Genomic DNA, 18,432 nt, shown 5'->3' on the forward strand with positions numbered 1-18,432 from the left:
TGGACTTGGGAGCCCTCCTGGGAGGTGTAAACAACCTGACCAATCCAACAGCACAGGAGCTGCTTTTGTGTTTCTCCACTGCAGCTTTAAAACCCGCTCAGGTTTCAATTCAGCCCTTTCTTCTCCCACTCAGGTTTCAATTGCAATTTATGATTTGGTTTTGCTTCTTGCTATGTTTTGCCTCTTTTCAAGACAGATCAGTCTCCTCATGCGTTACCAGCTGCTCATGTGACTGTGGAGAAAGGATTTAATTTGGATTTTCAGCAAGCCATTCCTTGACCAGCAAGTGATGGTGGAGTCAGTACTGAAAAGAAAGGAAAAACACTTATCAGGCCAATCTTTTTGTACATGGGAGCTTCAAAGGGACACGGTTGCATGAAAGCATGCAAACCATCAGGCTGCTCACCCATTTGAAATGTATCCTGTGGTTCTTGCCCAAGGAGCAGCCAGACAGGTTGTGTGCAATCTCAGGCTCTTGCTGAGCGCTGAGCACCTGATTGCTCTGTTGCTAAACAGGACAGGGAGCAAAGGATATGCATTCTCTTGGAGGGACCCCCTTCCGAGGAAAAACCCCGTACTTTTAAATCTAATGATTAATTTAGAAAGAAGCATTAACCTCATAAGGAGCTGTGTATATTAGGGAAGTAAGATTTTTTTTTTCCCCTGCTAAATCAGCCCCCAAGTGCCCATGAATCACTGCTGTCAGTGGGGCAGGAGAAAGTGATTCACCAAGGCATTTCAGCAGTGTCTGTAGCAGGGCTGCTGGTGGGAAGTTTGGGTGCATTGCAAGTGCTCTGAATGTGTCCAGTCAGAGAGTTTGGCAAGGCTTATCTCGTCCAGTGGTCTCTTGCTAGCAGAGGCCAGCACCAAATATGTTCAACAAGGGGACAGTGACAGTTGGATCACGCCCCAAAACTTTTCTCCTGCTTTTCGCTAGCTAAAAGTGGGCTTTTTTTTTTCTAAAGCAAAAGGATTCCCCCCACCTGCCTCCGGTATATCTTCTAAATCCAGCAAAAAATATTTAGCAAATATTATGTAGCAGTTGGACTCGATGATCCTGATGGGTCCCTTCCAAGTCAGCATATTTTATGATTCTGTACAGCCTATGAGTATCACGTGAGTATGCAAAAGCTACGACACCAACTACATTAGCCTGATGCAGCTTGTGTTACAGCTTCATTCCCCAGTGGCTTGTTTTGCCTGAAACCCAGTGTTTATGTGGAGAAAACACCTATATTTAAGGGGGTTGCTAATTCTTCCACTAGCATTTTACCCAGTTGGTTCATCAGTTAAATTGTTCTCTGCAGTTTGATGGGGCTGTGATAACTCGTTCCAGTTCATTTCACTCGGATGCTCCGGGGGGCTGTGGTAGCTGCCCTGGCACGTGGCCTGATTGCTGGGCCTCACTGTGCCCTTGTTGGTAACAATGGCACCATTCAGAATCTTCCTGGCATTGGGCATTCCACCTTTCCCTTCATCCCTGTCTGCTGAGCCTGCTTTTATAAACCCTGGGCACCTCCAGCCGATACAGTGGCACTGCCAGTGTAAGGAATGGTGCTGCTCTGTCTTCTCCAGCAGCAGGGGGGACCCCAGATCCTGGTGGGAGCTGTGCTTCCCGATCTCCCCATCACATCCCAGTCCCAGAGCCTGGTTAGTTCCCTCCTCGAGCCAGTGGTCTCGACGTGCCTCTCTCCCCGCTCTCCACAGAGCAATCTTCACTCGGAGCAACAAAGCCCCTGTTTATTCCGTCTGTTGTCCCCATGGACTGAGACCTGCTGTGTCTGCAAAATGCCAAGACCTGCTGTTCCCACGGCTTCCCCCATCTCTGTGTCTTGGAGGAAGTGTGCTTTCTTTTCTTTGCTGCATGCTTTCTGCTTGGTGTGACCGATGGAATGATCTCCACCTCCCCCTTCCTTTGCCCTCTTGCCCTCTCGGGGCCAGCACTGAGGAAACACCAGTGGAAAGGACAAGCAGGGCAGCCCAGGTTTTAGTTCCAACCTGGAATGATCTCTCTGGAGAAAAATATTCCTCTGTGTGGAGACAGCTGCTTGCCAGCCTGACAGTACAAAATAAGATCTCTGTCAAGGTGCAAAATACCAGGGGCAGTGTCCCCGCTGGGGTTCTAAACCAGCGGAATGAAGCAGAGCTCCTCGGTGGCAGCAGTACCAGTGCTGGTGATTTGTTATAATGTGGATACAGTGCCCCAAACCATGGGTGTCAGGAATGTGCATTCTGCTCTCTTCAGCTGTCTCCCAGCTCCTGTGATGTGCCTGGCACATGCCATCGTGCTGGAGAGCTGCAGGGGCACTGGGCAGGGGTCAGAGGGGTGAGCAGTGAAGGCTGAGCCGTGGCTGTAGTTCAGCCTCAGCAGCCTTTCCCTGGGAACTCCTCCTGCACAGCAGTGAAAGGCCTGTTGGGTTAGCAAGCCCTTGTGGTGCATCCCATCCTGGACCTGGAACAAGTCTTCCTTGGAGGAGAGAGGTGTTGCTGTTGCCCGTGGGGCTCTCTGAGAACCTGAGCAGGAAACGTGAGTAGTTTTTAAATATCTGTCATCAAGGTCACACATTGTTGGCTTTGCTTCCAGGCACTGGCCTGTGGTGGCGTTGTCAGCAGGTTCTTGGAAGCTGGACATCAAAGCTTTAGTGTCCACTCTGTGCTGGCACTGCTGAGGCACCTCGAGTGCTGTGTCCACTTCGGGCACCCTCAGGGTAAGAAGGACATTGAGGGGTTGGAGTGTGCTCAGAGAAGGGAACAGAGCTGGGGAAGGGACTGGAGCAGCAGGAGCAGCTGAGGGAGCTGTGGGGGCTCAGCCTGGAGAAAAGGAGGCTCAGGGGGGACCTTCTGGCTCTGCAACTCCCTGACAGGAGAGGGGAGCCGGGGGGGGTCGGGCTCTGCTCCCAGGGAACAAGGGACAGGAGGAGAGGGAACGGCCTCAAGATGTGCCAGGGGAGGGTCAGGTGGGACATCAGGAGGAATTTCTTGCTGAGAAAGGTGGTCAGGCATTGGCAGGGGCTGCCCAGGGAGGTGTGGAGTCCCCACCCCTGGAGGTGTCCAAGGAAAGCTGGGCCGTTGCACTCAGTGCTCTGGGCTGGGGGACAAGGTGGGCATCGGGCACAGAGGGGATTCTGTGATCTAATAGGCCTTTTTCCCACCCAAATGAAATGATTCTATGAACTGATTATGTGATTCCTCAGCCACCTCACCAGCACAGAGCCATCCTGCAGGTGGTGGGAGCTGGGATGCTTAACTTCCCGCATCCTTATTTGCAAGTGGCTCTGTGCCCCCAGCCATGTGTTTGTCAAACCCTGCTAAGGTTCTTCTTGGCTTGGACCTGTTAGCCCCTCAAATCCCCGTGGCAGCACAACACTGACCTCAGTGCTTTCTGCTGAGCTGTCTGTTCTCAGCGGAGCACTGCGAGGCTGGGGCAGATGCCGGCGACTTCCTGAGAGCTTTTCCTGCCCTGCCATGAGAAGGAGCTGACACTGCAGCAGGAACTCGGCACCCAGAGCCCTGTGCAATGAACACTCTTAACCCCCCTGACCCCGGGCCCGACCTCGTGCCACGCACGCTTCCCAGCGCGCTGAGCTCCCTCAATGCTGCGCCTCATAACTCATGAGCCAACAATACTGGCTCCAAACTGCGGGTTTTGAACTGTTCTGACCTTTGTGTGCTCGCACCCTCCTCCTCCCCAAAGCCTTGAATGGGCTGTCCTGAAGTCGTTGATATGGGATGTTTAGGAGTGGAAGAGGGAGTGCAGGGAGCAGAGGGAGACTGGGAGCAGGGCTGCAGCGTTGCGCTGAAAGGATCTTTCTACCCGTCCAGCCATCACTGTGGTAAAGATTATCAAGGTGTTTTTCAAAATGTGCTACAGTTTAAGCTCACATGCACAAATATAACAGTCACTCTGAGTCTTCCACCCTTGAATTTTTTAGAAATAGTGAACTGTTATGGCCATATATATATATTAGTTACAGAGTGTGATCCCCCTTTATGGACCGGGAAACTGAGGCGACTAATGCAGTGTCTCACCAAGGTTACATGAGAAGGCTGTGGCACACTGGGAGCCTGCATTGCCCAACTGGGCCTGAATAACTCTAGGGGAACTTCAGTGTTTGGAAAAATTCTCTGTCTGCTAAAAATCACCAGGGAAGTTTCGTGCGTGCCCTGGCTGACAAGATTACAAATCCAGTCTGCCTCAGGTTGGTTGTCTGTTTTAGTAGCTCTTTGTTTTCTTAAATCAACTAATTTTAATTAAAGCATGAGATATGCTTCCTAAAAGTTACATCAGCTGAGATTGTAGAATTAACTCTTTACTTTTTGTATGGCATAGAATCACAGAATGGTCTGGGGTGGAAGGGACCTTAAAGCTCATCTCATTCCAACCCTTTGCCGTGGGCAGGGACACCTTCCACTAGACCATATTACTCAGACTTGGATAGCTGTACTCACTGAGCAGGGAAGGAAGTGCTTATTCTTCCAGCTGGACTCCAAGTCTCCCTTGAGAGGTGGCTCTTAGGAAGAACGGGCCCATCCATTACAGATTAATGCCTTAAAAGTTGGTCAACCTCTCCCCTCCCCTAAGGTTTCCTCATCCAGCTCTTGCTCCACAGGAGGACGGTTTCAAACAGAGCTGGTGGAGGGTTTATTTGTTTCCACAGGGCTGCTCTCAGATACACAGAAAACTGGTGCTTGAACCAACAGCTGGAAGCTTGTTTTCTCTCAAAATAAATACTCCATTCTGCTACCTCTTCTCAGAGACTCCTCTTTTTTAACTTATAAATCAAGCACCAGCTGCTCTTGCAGGAGAGATAGAGGTTGAAATCCCTGTTGTTTTGGCCTTATTTCTCACATCTTTGCATCTTCTGCCCTGGCTCTCTCTTCTCTTGAGTACCTGACGTGTTTCTTTCCACTTACAGGGCTTGGCCTTCATTTGTCCTCCTTCAAAACTTGCCACAAATGTCTGTAGATACTGAGGTGCTCGTGGTGATCCCCCTTGGGGCTGTAGCCTTGTAGCAGGGGTCAGGCTGAGTCACTGAGCCTTCAAAACCCCGATTCAGTTGTGCTTTTTCTTGTCTTGCTCAAACTGACTGTATTCTTTCTCTTCTGATCCTTAAACTGCAAGTTCTTGGGGACCAGGAAGGCTTGGGTCTGTCACCAGGGGGTTTGGCAGGGGATATCACATGGCCCACCGTTAGGGTTTGCGATGTAGAAGCGATGCAAAAGAGAAATAATCTTTAAATGCATTAATCTGTCAGGATTAAAAAAAAAAAAGTACCTTTTTAGTTACATAACTTGCAAAGGGCAGTCTTGGGATGTCTAAAATGCGTCTTCAGCTGTAGGTGTGAGCGCACAATATCAATGTTTTCTTTTCAAAATGCGTAGGTTGGTCGCTGCTTTTCTCGACACTGCCAGTTTTTGCTGCCATATGTTCTCCTTTTGCAAAACCTTTAGCACTGTTAACTTGGTTTGATGTAAACAGATGATGCTGCATCTTATGTTCCAAATTGCTAAGGCTGCAGAGGCACCACCTGGAATGGCGCATGTGTGACTGGTCTGTCCTAAACTGGAAGCTCTGCCTGCCCCACCTTCTCTTCCAGTGGTTTGTCTCCAGAAGGAGAAGACGTGAGGAATTCCCGGTGCCAGAGAGAACGGGGGTGTGAAGAGCCGTGGTGCCAGCTCGCTTTGGGGTTCAGTCGGTGTCTCCGGGAGGGGTTTGTCTCACGCTGTGTCTCTCCCGCCAACAGGACGTCAACGCCGGCGAGGGGAGCGAGTTCACCGACAGCGGCATCGAGGGAGCGGCCACCGACACCGACCTGCTGTCCCGGCGCTCCAATGCCACCACCTCCAGCTACTCCCCCACGGCCAGCCGGGCCTTCATCGGCAGCGACAGCGGGAGCAGCTCCACGGGCGATGGGCTCCGCCAGGGCGTGTACGAGAACTTCCGCCGGGAGCTGGAGATGAGCACGGCCAACAGCGGCGAGCTGGAGGAGGCCGGCTCTGCCCTCAGCGACGAGCAGAGCAGCGGCACCCTCAGCTCCCCCGGGCAGTCCGACATCCTGCTCACGGCCGCCCAGGGCACCGTGAGGAAGGCGGGAGCCCTGGCCGTGAAGAACTTCCTGGTGCACAAGAAGAACAAGAAAGTGGAGTCGGCCACGCGCAGGAAGTGGAAGCACTACTGGGTTTCCCTGAAAGGTAGGGGGAAAGGGTCCTGTGGGTTGGGAGTCGCTACAGGTGGTGGAAAGCAGTGGCCTTGGAAAATCTCCTGTGAGCCTCAGTGGGGGTAACGTGAAGCCTGAGGAAGTGGTCCCGCTGACTTGCAGAGGAGGTTGTGTTCGCTGGTTGTGGGTGTGCTCACACCTGTGGCCTGTGTGCACAGCACTGGGGTTCGTGCCCTGCTGGCACCACCCAGGGGGGGTTTCCTGAGTGTTCCCTTTAGGAGGTGTGTCCATGGCTTGCTGACAGACTAAATACCCATGTGCAGCTGTGGGCGTGCGATGGTGGGAGTTTGTTGGTGATGCCAGTGGCCTGTGTTCAGACAGGGGCTCTGCCATGGTGTGCATTCCTCTTGCACCTCTTGGGCTCCACAGAACGGACAGGAAGCCATGGTTTGGTCACTGAGGCTGGAGCGTGGCTCGGTGGATGTTTGCTCTGGCTGCGTCACCATCCTGTGCATCCCTCCTCCGTCCTCTGGGACACGGACCCTTTTCTCCTGGAATTTTTGCAGTTCCTTCAAGGCACGTGCTCCTAAATGCACAGAGGTGTTAATGGAGCAGTGGAGCTCAGGAGCTGACCTCCTGGTGTGACCTCTAATTAATCTTCATGTGGTTCATCAGCAGGAAAACGGTTTTGGGACTGTCCTCACCCTCCTCCGCCAGAGCCGTGTCTCCTGCTGTAGGTGGGATCACCCAGAAAGCTCAGCATGGTTAAACCCTGCCCTCCCCACACTTAGAGCACTTGTTTGTTTTTAATTTGCAGCGCTATTTTAAAAGCAACAGCAGAGTTAGGAGCCAGCTTTTCCCTGGGGTGGTTAGAGGGATGGGGAAATGGAAGAGGAGAGAGGGAGATGAGGGGCAGGGGACAGCCCTAATCCCCTGGGAGGGGGGCCCTGCGGCAGGAAGGTCTTGCTGTGAGGAGCAGGCAAACAAAGGGCCATCTGGGAGGGAAAAGGGGAAGGATGAGCAGGGAGGAGAGGTTGTTTTGAAGTGCTTTGACTGGAGTGGAGTGGTAGCTCCTTGGATTGCTGTGCCTTAATACCACCAGTGTTTAACCCAGGCTTTGAAGTGAACAGCTGCCATTGTTTGGCTGCAAATACTTTTCTGAGGGGTTGGGTACCCGGCCACCCCTTTGCACTGAGGGACTTGGTTACAGTGGCACAGAAAGTGCCTGCCAGCATAAAACCAACTGGAGATAATGGAGGAAGGTTGGAGAAGAGACCTTTTTTTATCTTTTTTTTTTTTTTTTTTGAATCTCCCAAATTTCAGACTTGCTGTATACTTTTTTTTCCTTTTCCTGAGAGGACTGTAAAGATTATTTTGTAACACCAAGCAGGTTGGTTGCTGTCCCCAGGGTTCCTCTTCGGGCTTTTTTGTCTGTCAGTCAGCGAGGACAGCTCATTCCAGCCCATTTTAATTCCAGTTACTGTCTGCATCCAGTAATTAAATTGCTTGATCTTTGCCTTGCAGGGACTGTAGCTGCAGCTGCAGAGGCTGAGGCTGGGCTGTGCCTGGGGGCCTGTCTGCTCCCAGGGCTGGCTCACCGCTGGCTGTCACCCTCAGGGGACACACGGGGTGGCAGTGGAAGACCCCCCCACTTTGGGATTTGTTGTGAAGTTTCTCATCTGGGGCTGTATTTTGCTGCCCACGACTTTCTCAGCTCTGTTTTGGCAGTCCTAGGGAGAGCAAAAAGACCTGCTGGGTCAGGGCTTGGTGTCCCCGTGTCACGGAAACCACCGCCTCGTGGGGCTGAAAACTGGGGAATTGCTGGTGCTTTCCACTGTGAGGCTGAAAACCTGGCCAGGCCCTGGCAAATCCTCCCTGTCTCAGCGCTGGAGAGATGCAGGGTGGCATTTAAATGTTGCTAACACAGGATGGTCTCTTGCAGGGTGCACGTTGTTCTTCTATGAGACGGATGGCAGGTCTGGCATTGACCACAACAGCATCCCAAAACACGCTGTCTGGGTGGAGAACAGCATCGTGCAGGCTGTGCCTGAGCATCCCAAGAAGGACTTTGTCTTCTGTCTCAGCAACTCCCTTGGGGACGCTTTCCTCTTCCAGGTGGGTCCGGTTCAAGGGGCTTACAGAGTTGTTCTGTCTCTGATGAAGAAGCTTCTCTGTGGTAGGATGTGCCCCCATGTCATCACTCCCCAAGAGCAAAACATAAAATTGCATTGTCCTGTGGGTCCTTGCAGCTCACATAAACAAGGGGTTGGATTCTCAGACTGGTGCAAAACTAAAAAGCTCTTCTGACCCAAAGGGAGTGGTGCTGGCTTACATCTTGAAGAGACTGAGTATCTGACTGCATGCTGAAAAAAAACCATCATGGTTTTGCAGACCAGCTTCTCTGCCACCTCAGTGGGATGTTTTCCCTCAGCTCCTAGTATAGTACTGCCCTTCCTAATATCCAATCTAATCCTACTCTCTGCAAGTTTGAAGCCATTGCCCCTTGTCCTGTCACTCCAGGCCCTTGTAAGAAGTATCTCTCCATCTTTCCTGAAGACTCCCTTCAGGTCCTGGAAGGCCACAGTTAGGTCACCCCAAAGCTTCTCCTCTCCAGGCTGAACAATCCCAATCTCCCAGCCTTTCCTCCCAGCAGAGCTGCTCCATCCCTCTGATCATCTTGGTGCCTCCTCTGGACTCCCTCCATCAGCTCCACGTCCTCCTGGTGCTGTTCCCCAGGGCTGGGAGGCAGCTCTGCAGGGGGGTCTCACCTGAGGGGACAGAGGGGTAGAATCCCCCCCCCTCACCTGCTGCCCAGGCTGTGGGATCAGCCCAGCATCTTTTCCATGCAGTTTTCTAAGGAAAACCCTTCATTCTCATGGGATTAATGCCAGTGGATGTTGAAGTGTTGACAAGGTCACAGTTTATGGCATGCAGGGCCTTACCCATTAAAAGGCCTGTGTTGTTATGCCACGGGTGGGTTTTCATGTAGGGAAAAAGCAAAAACCAGACCTTTCAAATGAAAACCAGTCATTTATATCGCCTTGCAGAAATGTTTCACGACGTGTCCCTTCTGCCAGGCAAGCCAGGCATGGCTAGTGAAGCAGAAGGGAAGGAAGGCATGGACGGGTTGGGGCGCAGGGAAGGGGATCAGCTGCAGCGGTGGGAGAGGCGTGAGGGATGTGCTGGCCCTGCTGCCCTCACAGCAGTGGTGCTTCCTTCTGGTGTCCCACACACCATCCACACACAGCACAGTGCTGTAGTAGCGGGTTTGACCTGCAGAAGACTATTTCTGTCCTGTGGAGACTGTGTACACAGGGAGAAAAATAAGAGTCGCTTTGTGATGCCTACAGATATTGGACATCTTGTAACAAGCCTTCCCACTGCATTGCACCTAGAGACATCACATTCCTCCTACACAGCCATGCCTTGCTCAGTCACTTCTGATTGTGCCTACACAGATCCAGTACTTGCAGATGTCACATGAATTTCCCGGGAGCTCAGAGCAACTTGTGATACCACGTATTTATGTGTCAGGTGTTTGCAGCTTGTTTACGTGGTCCTTTCCGTTGGGAAGGGCGCTGATTCCCCTTGCCTGCTGATCTGCCAGAAGAGTCTTCAGCTCCTAAAATTCACTCCAGGTTCTTTTTTCCCCCTCCTCCTTCCCAGTGTCTCCTGGGGAATGTTTCAGAAAACCAGAAAGAAAACTGAATCTAATGGTATACAGATAACATTTTGAAATTCATTGAGCTAAAAAGTATGACCCCTTGCTGTTAGGACTTTGATAGGAATTAATAAAACCATCTCACTGTGTGTTCAGTGCTGCTCTCTTCTCTGCTGGGGATGATGTTCTGGCTGTAGGCAAGGTGTTTCCCATTCTGCAAGTAATTCCTCTGTTTCCAGCAGAAATTCCTCATCCAGGGGGGCCCACTGTATTCAGCAGTGGGGATAAGACATTGTAAGCCCCTGTCTGTGAATGAGAATTTGTTAAAGGTACTGTCTGGGCAGGGAGCCTGACAAATTTAAGCAATATCCAGTGCCAACTGAAGGCAAGGAAATTGGGTGTAAGAACTCAGTCATTCCTGCGTAGGCCCTGTGTGCTGCCTAGGACTTCTAACCTGAGTTAAGGAAAGTGGTGCCATTCTGGGATGTTTGTGTCTTACTTGCTTCAGTCCCCAAAAGTTTTGGCAACATCAGCCTGAGGTCCAGCCTGTGCATATGTGATTTCCAGGGCAGGCTTCTCTGGGAATCTCTGCTTGGCTTCAGTGAGCCTTGTCCTTTGCCGTTAGTTGTGACCGCAGCGAGGATGACCTTCCTCCTCTGTGCCAGCAACTGGAGAAGTCCTGCTGTGCTCTCTATTAATAGAGCAGGTATCATCAGGAAGTTTAATTAGAACAAGGTGGTTTGGCACCTTGATACTTTTCCAGCCAGGAGCCAAATACCAGCGTGATTATTTCTACAGGCTGACACTCGGAGAGAGTCCTCTGCAACCCTGAGGTTGTTTTACAGCCTACTGTAAAAAGGAATGGAGTTTAGTAAAAAGCCTGAAAGGATTGGATTTTTATTTTGAAAGTCTGGGAAAGGAATGCTTTGAAATATTCTTCTTTCTGTGTCAAAAGCCTCTAATCAGAACAGTCCTCTCCCAGAAATATGTACTGGTGTCCCTGGTATCTCATAGAATGGTTTGGGCTGGAAGGGACCTTAGAGATCATCCAGTCCCACCCCTGCCATGGGCAGGGACACCTCCCACTAGACCAGGTTGCTCCAAGCCCCATCCAACCTGGCCTTGGACACTTCCAGGGAGGGGAAGTGTTCCCTTTTCCCAAGCTGTCACATACACGCGTGGGAAGGGACAGTACCAGAGCTGTAAAGATTAGGATGAGCCTGCTTTTAATGATAACAGGGTTGTCCTCATAGGGCTTTGGGACTTTTAGAAAGTGGAAAGCTCGATGCACCATATTAAAGCTGTTCATAGTTATCATGGTCACATTTTATGCCACTGATTTATTACTAAGTGCTGCATGCCAGAAAAGCTCTCCATTCCTGGGAAGAGCACAGAGGCTGCTGCATTCACTGCGTTAAGGAACTGGGACTTTAGAAAACATCATTAAATGCTGAGCTGCAAATTATGGCAGCATGGCATTGAACAAGGAGGTGATTCCTGAGAACTCTCTGGGAAGCTGCAAGGCACAGATATCGGTGCAATTCCGAGTGCTGAGTGCCTGGTGTGTGAGTTAAAAATGTGAGTTAAAAATGGCCTCCTTACGGATGAGGGGGCGTTTATTACTTCCACCGAAATAAGTGGATTTAAAGGCTTTGAATCTTGAGATCAAAGGGAGGGGGAAACTCCTTGGAATTGCAGCTGTTAATCTCCAGTCGATTTTGAAGAGGATCCTGACTTCTTTTTTCCCCCCTCCCCCTCTTTTGCTCTCCTCAGACCTCCAGCCAGACGGAGCTGGAGAACTGGATCACGGCGATCCACTCGGCCTGCGCGACCGCGGTGGCGCGGCAGCACCACAAGGAGGACACGGTGAAGCTCCTCAAGACAGAGATCAAAAAGCTGGAGCAGAAGATCGACATGGACGAGAAGATGAAGAAAATGGGCGAGATGCAGCTGTCCTCTGTCACGGACTCCAAGAAGAAGAAGACCATCCTGGATCAAGTAATCTCTCTTGCTCACGTGGAATAAGTCCCCAGCGAGTGTTTTCAGGCCTCCCTGAGATCAGTGGTAGCTCTGTCCTGCCCTCTGTGCCTGGAGCAGGTGGGAAGTGTTGGCAGGAGAGATGGCCTGGCTGACTTAGTTGCACCACTGAGGTGCAGCATGGGCTGTCTTCTCCTGGCCTCCACCCGTGGGATTTGGATAGCAGGCGGAGAGTGAAGGTCACGGCAGCAGAATTCCTTAGGGAACAGCTGCTCGCAAATAATTGCTGCTGTTGTTTAAGGTGTGCAAGAGGCTGGTTCTGCTGCTGGCAGACAGGGTGAAGAAACCATCCCTGGTTTCTGCTTGTCACCTTGGCCTCATGGCTGCATCCCTGGCTTCTTGGGCCCTGCTCCTTCTGACTTCCAAGTGGGCAACGTAGCTGGATTTCAGGAGCGGGGAGCGTCGAGCAGATGTCTCTCCCGCTGCCGCAGCAGCACCTTATTTTAGGAAACTAAACATATGGCTCCTGCCTCACTCATTTGTAGCTCTTTTACCAGAGCTGCCAAATGTGCCTGTAATGCAAAGCATGGGAAGTGGCCAGGGCTAAGCTGAAGAGATTTTGTACCCCCTGGAAGCCCGGGAGAAGGGGGGATGGAGGGGGAAAAGGCGGGGAGATGCTCGTCTCTGCTGAAAGGGCTCCACTCAAAGGCTGTCAGTCACAGCCTCTCTCTTTATGTAACTGAGTTTTTCTGGATGCTTTGAAACTGTTTCCTATCAGCTGTTTGAATTATTTAGAGAAATCCTTCCATGGGCTGATTGCAGTGCTCTTCCACTGATCAGATTAATTATCCCTAGTGACTGGCACTCTTGGTGCTCACAGCAATGCTGCTGCTTCTGTGTGTGGAGTTTGGTGGGGTTTGGTCTTCTTGTTTCTCAGATGCTCTTGATGCATGAAAGAAGCCTCTTAAGGGACTGCTGAAAAGAGAATCCTGGAATACAAGGAAAATTAAAAATGAAAATTTAATCTTATTAATTAGCATTGTATCAAAGGAGCAGTCGTCCCAGGAGAAGGCTTCTGCCATGAATGTAGAAAAAGTTGTTTTCCATCTAATGAAAACTCTTATTATTTGTATCCTTTGAGGGGTTGGGAGAGGTGGGGGGATGTGTTAAAAACAAGGATTGGGGTTTCTTGGGTGAGATCAGCATTGGTGAAAAAAGGTGTGGTGCTGGGAAGAGCATAAATTTTTTCAAGGCATTCACCACCCTCTTCTCCCTGCTCTCCCCACAGATCTTCGTTTGGGAGCAGAATCTGGAGCAGTTCCAGATGGACCTGTTCCGGTACCGCTGTTACCTGGCGAGTCTCCAGGGAGGGGAGCTCCCCAACCCCAAAAGGCTCCTGGCATTCGCCAGCCGGCCCACCAAGGTCGCCATGGGCCGCCTTGGCATCTTCTCGGTCTCGTCCTTCCATGCCCTGGTGAGTGTGGACGGAGGGCAGGGCTCACCTCTGCCAACCTGCACGATGCAGAGGTCACCTTGAGGGGTGAGCCCTCACCTCAGGGTGCAGGGTATTCTGCTTCCTGAAGGGGGTCCGTGTTCCTGGATGTCGATTAAAAAGTAGATGCTTGCAAGCCATATGGCCTTATGGAAGTGAGAGAACCATGTTTTTCCTAAGGATGGGATGCTGAATAGTCCAGACCTGCACTATAAACAGATTTTCCTGTTAATGTCCATGTACATAGGCTCGATCCAAAAGTCCCACGAAGTCAGTGGGAGCCATTCTTAGGCCCTCAGCATGTGTTGGCTTAGACTTTCTTGGGCATGGCTCACTTTGTGCCATATGGCTGGAACTACTGACCAATTAGTCTAATATCCGGTCTCCGGTGATCGACACCTGATGCTCCACAAAGGAGGGGAAACGTTGCTTCCTCCTCCTGCTCACAGTGTGGCAAATGATGTTTCAAGGGGCTGCTTAAACTTAAATACTGTAACAACCCAGCTCATGAAAGTACAGGGAAATGTGTTGCAAAGTGCTCGGGTTCTAATGAATTTAAATCAAGTTCTTGCCGTTTCGGCTTGGACTCCTGGAGGTTCACAGAAACAGCTGAGCTCCACTGTTGTCTTGTAGCTGTCAGCTGTACCCTTCAATTGAAGCCAGAGCTGCAATTCAGGCAGGGGTGTTTTTATTCTCTCCTCTATGAAAAGATTAGCGTCATCATCCTGCTAATTGCTGGTGGATTTATTATATTTTTTAAGTGGCGGGCTGTAATTAGCATTTATGCTTATTTTTTTTTTTGCATCTAGCAAAGCACTGAGCGTTAGCCTGAAAAACAGTCTGCCTTCTTCGTGCTGCTGTCTCTTGAGAGCCAAGGGAGAAAAAAAAAATGTTTTGAGTATGTTGTGCTGGAAAAGACACGTGCTTTCTTCTCCTCTCAGCAAACTCTTGTGTCCTCCTTTGCCCTCAGCAACGTGGGGATATGTAACTCCACGCTCCTCTGCTGCTGGGAGCCCTAATTGAAGCTTCAGGAAGGGAATTTGCCCAGAGAAGCTGTGGCTGCCCCATCCCTGGAGGTGTTCAAGGCCAGGTTGGACGGGGCTTGGAGCAACCTGGGCTAGTGGAATGTCTCCCTGCCCGTGGCATGGGGTGGGACTGACTGATCTCTAAGGTCCCTTCCAACCCAAACCAGTCTGTGGTTCTGTGACTCGAGTGGGTGCTGCGTGGTGATAGTGTGGCATCCCTAACTACTCCGAGAGGACGTGCCAAGTTATCCTGGGTGTCTGTGCACAAATGTCCCAGGCACAGCTAGGGAACGTCTCACAAGTCCAGGCTGTGCAAATGGAGGCACCTGCAGTAGTGTTTTAAGTTCTTTCTCATGGTTTCTCCACGTTTCCCAAGGAAATCCACCACTCCTCGCGCAGTTCCCTGGATACACCAGCCAGCCTTCTGTCCTTCCTGGCTTTGGATGGGGCCTTGGATCTGCTGCACCCAAACAACCAGTTCCTCAGCTCCGTAGCTCAGGGCCCCACTGAGATTTGGGTGTTCCCACTGGGGCTGCCAAACGTTTGGCAGTCCCACTGTGCCGGTTTCAGCTGTGGGAACCCAGTCCCGAGGTGTTCCAGGAAGCTACGGCCGAGTCGGCAGGGCTGGGTCTGTCTGTCTGCCCGGCTTTGCCTTGCCTCACGTTCATACCTGCCATCCCCTACCACTCCCTTCTTGGCAGGAGAGGAGCTCCCTCTCCTGAGGCCACCTCCTGAGGTGGGAAATCTGCTTCAGCTTGGGCCCAAAGACTTCCCCTCTGACTGATGTCACGCTGATTTCCACCAGAGCTTCCTCACCACCCCTCAGAGAGTTGGGCTCAGCGATGGCAAACATCTTGTTGCTCCAAAGGGGTTGCCACAGGCCATTTTTGAAGCGCCCCAGCAGTTAACACTGCTCTGATTGAAAGGGCCCTTTTGTCCCTTCCTGTGTTTTTGCTCACTCCTTCAGATGTCACTGTCTTTTGAGGAAGTGCAGGTTTTTAAGTGCCACGACCTCCTTGCAAGCTTTTATCTGGCCTTGCTGCAGTTATGAGTCAGTCCCAGGATGCCCAGAGTGTTTCCACAGGAAAGAGCAGAGAGGAAGAGTGAGTTTTTGGGAAGCAGCAGATAAGTTTGGATATCTCAGATTTCGCGTGACCAGCTTTGAAACCTTGTTAGGAAAAGGAAAAACCAAACCAAAATAAGAATTAAAAAAACAAACACAAAAAACCAACCAAACAAAAAAAACAAACCAAAACAAAAACCCCCAAACTCCTTCACTACTGCTGAGGCTTTGCTCAGGGATGATTAGGCTGCTTTGAAATATCTCAGATTAAATGCCAAAAAATGGGGTGGGAGTGTACTGTCCATGTCAGCTTTTGGTGTTTGGCGCTGGGAGATGTGAGTTGAGTGGCAGCATCACCACTGTCCCTGGAGTGAATACACTCTTTTGCCATAGGATTTACCTTTTTTTTTCCAGCCAGATTCTACTGTTTGGCAGAGGTAGGATGCTGTAACCTCTGATTTTGAAAGCATGTGGCATTGACAGGTGGCGGCTCGCACAGGGGAGTCAGGAGTGAGGAGAAGGACACAGGCCATGTCCAGGTCTGCCAGCAAACGGAGAAGCAGGTTTTCTTCTCTTTGGGGGCTGGATACTACCTCGAAGAAAAAGCAAGGGAGGCCCAGCATTAATCAGGTAAGGGTGTGGGAAGCCTGTGGTCCTGTTATTTTCAAGGCTGGTTTGTCAGTGTGCAGAACGCTGCTCGCACAGAGTCACTTGCATCAAGCACTTCCACGCCCAGCCTTAGCCCTGCTTGTTTAATCTGTCACCATGTGTAGTCATCTCATTCCTCATCCTCTTCAGAAATCAGGGACTGTAATTGCAGATCAGTGTAGAGCAGCTCCTGTCAAAGGTTTGGAGTTTGCCCTTTCTTTAGCTGATTTGGTTATATTTCTACTGTTGTTGCATTTCTGCTGCCTCTGCTTTTGCTGGAGGTGCTGTCCCTAATCTCAGGAGCCACAAAGCTTCATGTCTAAAACAGATGCAACTTTGAAAGGAAAATAATGATTGAGACTTGTTTGGTTATTTTTACTTTAAAATTACGAGTTTGTACAATACTTCAGATGTAGCTGAGTTGGGTGAAAACTTCCTAAAGTGACAAAAAGCTTTACATTTAGTTGGGACAGCCCTTGTTTTGCCTCAGATTTATAAAAAAGCGCAAAAGTTGCAATGTTTCCACCCAGTAACTGCCCAGATCCTTCTCTCGAAAACATGTTTCAGTGTGGTAGGAAGGTGCTTCCCTGTTATTTTTCCCAAACATCCCTAATTACAGCTTTCAGTTTTTGAGAACCATACCTCATCTAATTGCAGGAAATGTAGGCTCTGCTCTTCTTTCTCTTCTCTCCTCTCACTTTTTGTGGGGAGAAAGGCTCGGGACACACGTTCCGTGCCCTGTGATTTCTTCTGCTGTTTGTTAAGGCAGCAGTGGGTGTTTGTTTTGTTCAGCAGAGGATGGATGCTGCAGAACTGTTGAGCTTGTTTTCAGCCAGACATGAAAAGTTCACCTAATATTTAGTGGCTGAGCAGAAGCTCAGGGTTTTTTTTCTGGAATGCAGCAGATGATTCCCGTGAGCACGTTCCCGATTCCTTGTTCTGGTGCTGCAGCATCCCTGTTGCTTTGTATTTACTTGCCCCAAATCAACCACAGCCCCTTGTCCTGAACTAAGATCCTGCCCATGCTGTGTGCAAGCCTGGCTTTTTTTTCCTCCCTGATCTCACTCTTTTGTTTTTCCTTCCAGGGGGGATAATTGCATTCGTCATGCTGCCTCCCCCACCCCTGCCCCCCTCTCTCCTCACTAACACAGGCATGGAAAAGGATTCTTTTCCAGGTTAAAGGAAAGTCACACTTGAGAGAGTTGTAGAAAATATAAAGTTCTGGGGAAGTGGCAGAATGTCTGAATGCAGTGCCTGAACACATTCCCCTCGCATCCATCCTGCAAAGTGTTGCCCTTTGGAAGGAGCAAAGTGTAAATCCCTGAAGGGCAGAGACCTTCTCCCATCCTGCATGGCCCTGCTTTGTTTTAGCCGTGGAATAGTTAACAGCCAAACCAGCAACTTGATCCTCAAGCTGTGCTGATGTGGAGCTGTAAAACTTAACTTTTCAGTTTTAATTACAAGCTTCTGCTGCAGTAAGAACCCTGCTTGCCCATCTGATGGAGTCCTGTGCTGATTTGGGGTGGATCCTGTAAATATTCCCATTCAGCCGTTCCTCCTGCACGGAGTCCTGTTGATTTTGGCTCTCTGGCTCGTGCTGGGTTACCAGCTCTTATTTCATTAGAGAAGGGCTACACTGACTTGTGGTGCTTGAATGTTTGCTAAGTACATTTTGGCAGCTAGGTTATTACAAAGCCAGCAGAAGCAGAGCCAGTCTGATTTCTCAGCCTTAGCAGAAGTGGGAAGGTGTTCGTTCCCACACTTTACAGGTGGGTAAACTGAGCACAAAGGGAGATAAAATTAGTCCAGTTTCACCAGGGAAGTCAGAGACAGACCTCTAAGCAGAAGTGGGCTCTAATCTTCAGCACGATGCCCCATCACCAGCTTGTCTTTCGCCTCCCCTTCTCTTTTATCAAGCTGCTGTTTTCCTTCTCTGCCTTTGGAGATGAGTGTCTGTGTTTTCCAGTTTGATTTCTGTGCGAGGTGTCAGACAGACTGTTCTCCCCTCAGCCTGTGCTGCAGACGGGGAGTCACGTTTGAGTTTCAAAGCACACTCACTCTCTTCCCTCAGGTGTTTGGTGAAGGAGTCGACTCCGTAAAGAAATCCCTGGAAGGGATCTTTGACGACACAGTCCCGGATGGCAAGGTAACCCCAGCTCTCCAGCTGCCTCCTTTGCAGCCAGTCTCCATGCAGGGATTGACTCTGGGATGAGAGAGGAGAGGACCCTCTGTGCTCTGGAGGGCTTGGAGCTTCTCTGGGAGGGTTTGAGCTGGTTGCCCATGACCTAAAGAGCAGCTGGAGGTGCCAGACCCAGGGGTTTGTTAGCCAGGGAAATGCCTGCCCACAGGAGGACCTGGATGTCTCTGGCTCTGGGAAATGGCTCCTTTTGGTGGTCATATGGGTTTTT

At 50.5% G+C, this 18,432-nt stretch overlaps 1 protein-coding gene across 9 annotated transcripts in view; it reads left to right on the plus strand.

Moving 5' to 3' along the window:
- The window catches only part of TIAM1 (TIAM Rac1 associated GEF 1), a 158,398-nt gene that overhangs the window by 91,219 nt on the left and 48,747 nt on the right, over positions 1-18,432 (plus strand). For all 9 annotated transcript variants that reach the window (XM_050333454.1, XM_050333451.1, XM_050333447.1 and 6 more), the window contains 6 exons: positions 5,745-6,192; positions 8,101-8,273; positions 11,593-11,817; positions 13,085-13,270; positions 15,860-16,006; positions 18,096-18,170. In XM_050333454.1, the coding sequence (XP_050189411.1) occupies positions 5,745-6,192; positions 8,101-8,273; positions 11,593-11,817; positions 13,085-13,270; positions 15,860-16,006; positions 18,096-18,170 (1,254 nt within the window). The remainder of the gene's footprint in view (positions 1-5,744; positions 6,193-8,100; positions 8,274-11,592; positions 11,818-13,084; positions 13,271-15,859; positions 16,007-18,095; positions 18,171-18,432) is intronic.

The sequence above is a fragment of the Myiozetetes cayanensis genome, unplaced genomic scaffold, assembly GCF_022539395.1.
Source record: "Myiozetetes cayanensis isolate MyiCay16 unplaced genomic scaffold, myiCay2020 scf5-8, whole genome shotgun sequence".
NCBI classification, from domain to species: domain Eukaryota; kingdom Metazoa; phylum Chordata; class Aves; order Passeriformes; family Tyrannidae; genus Myiozetetes; species Myiozetetes cayanensis.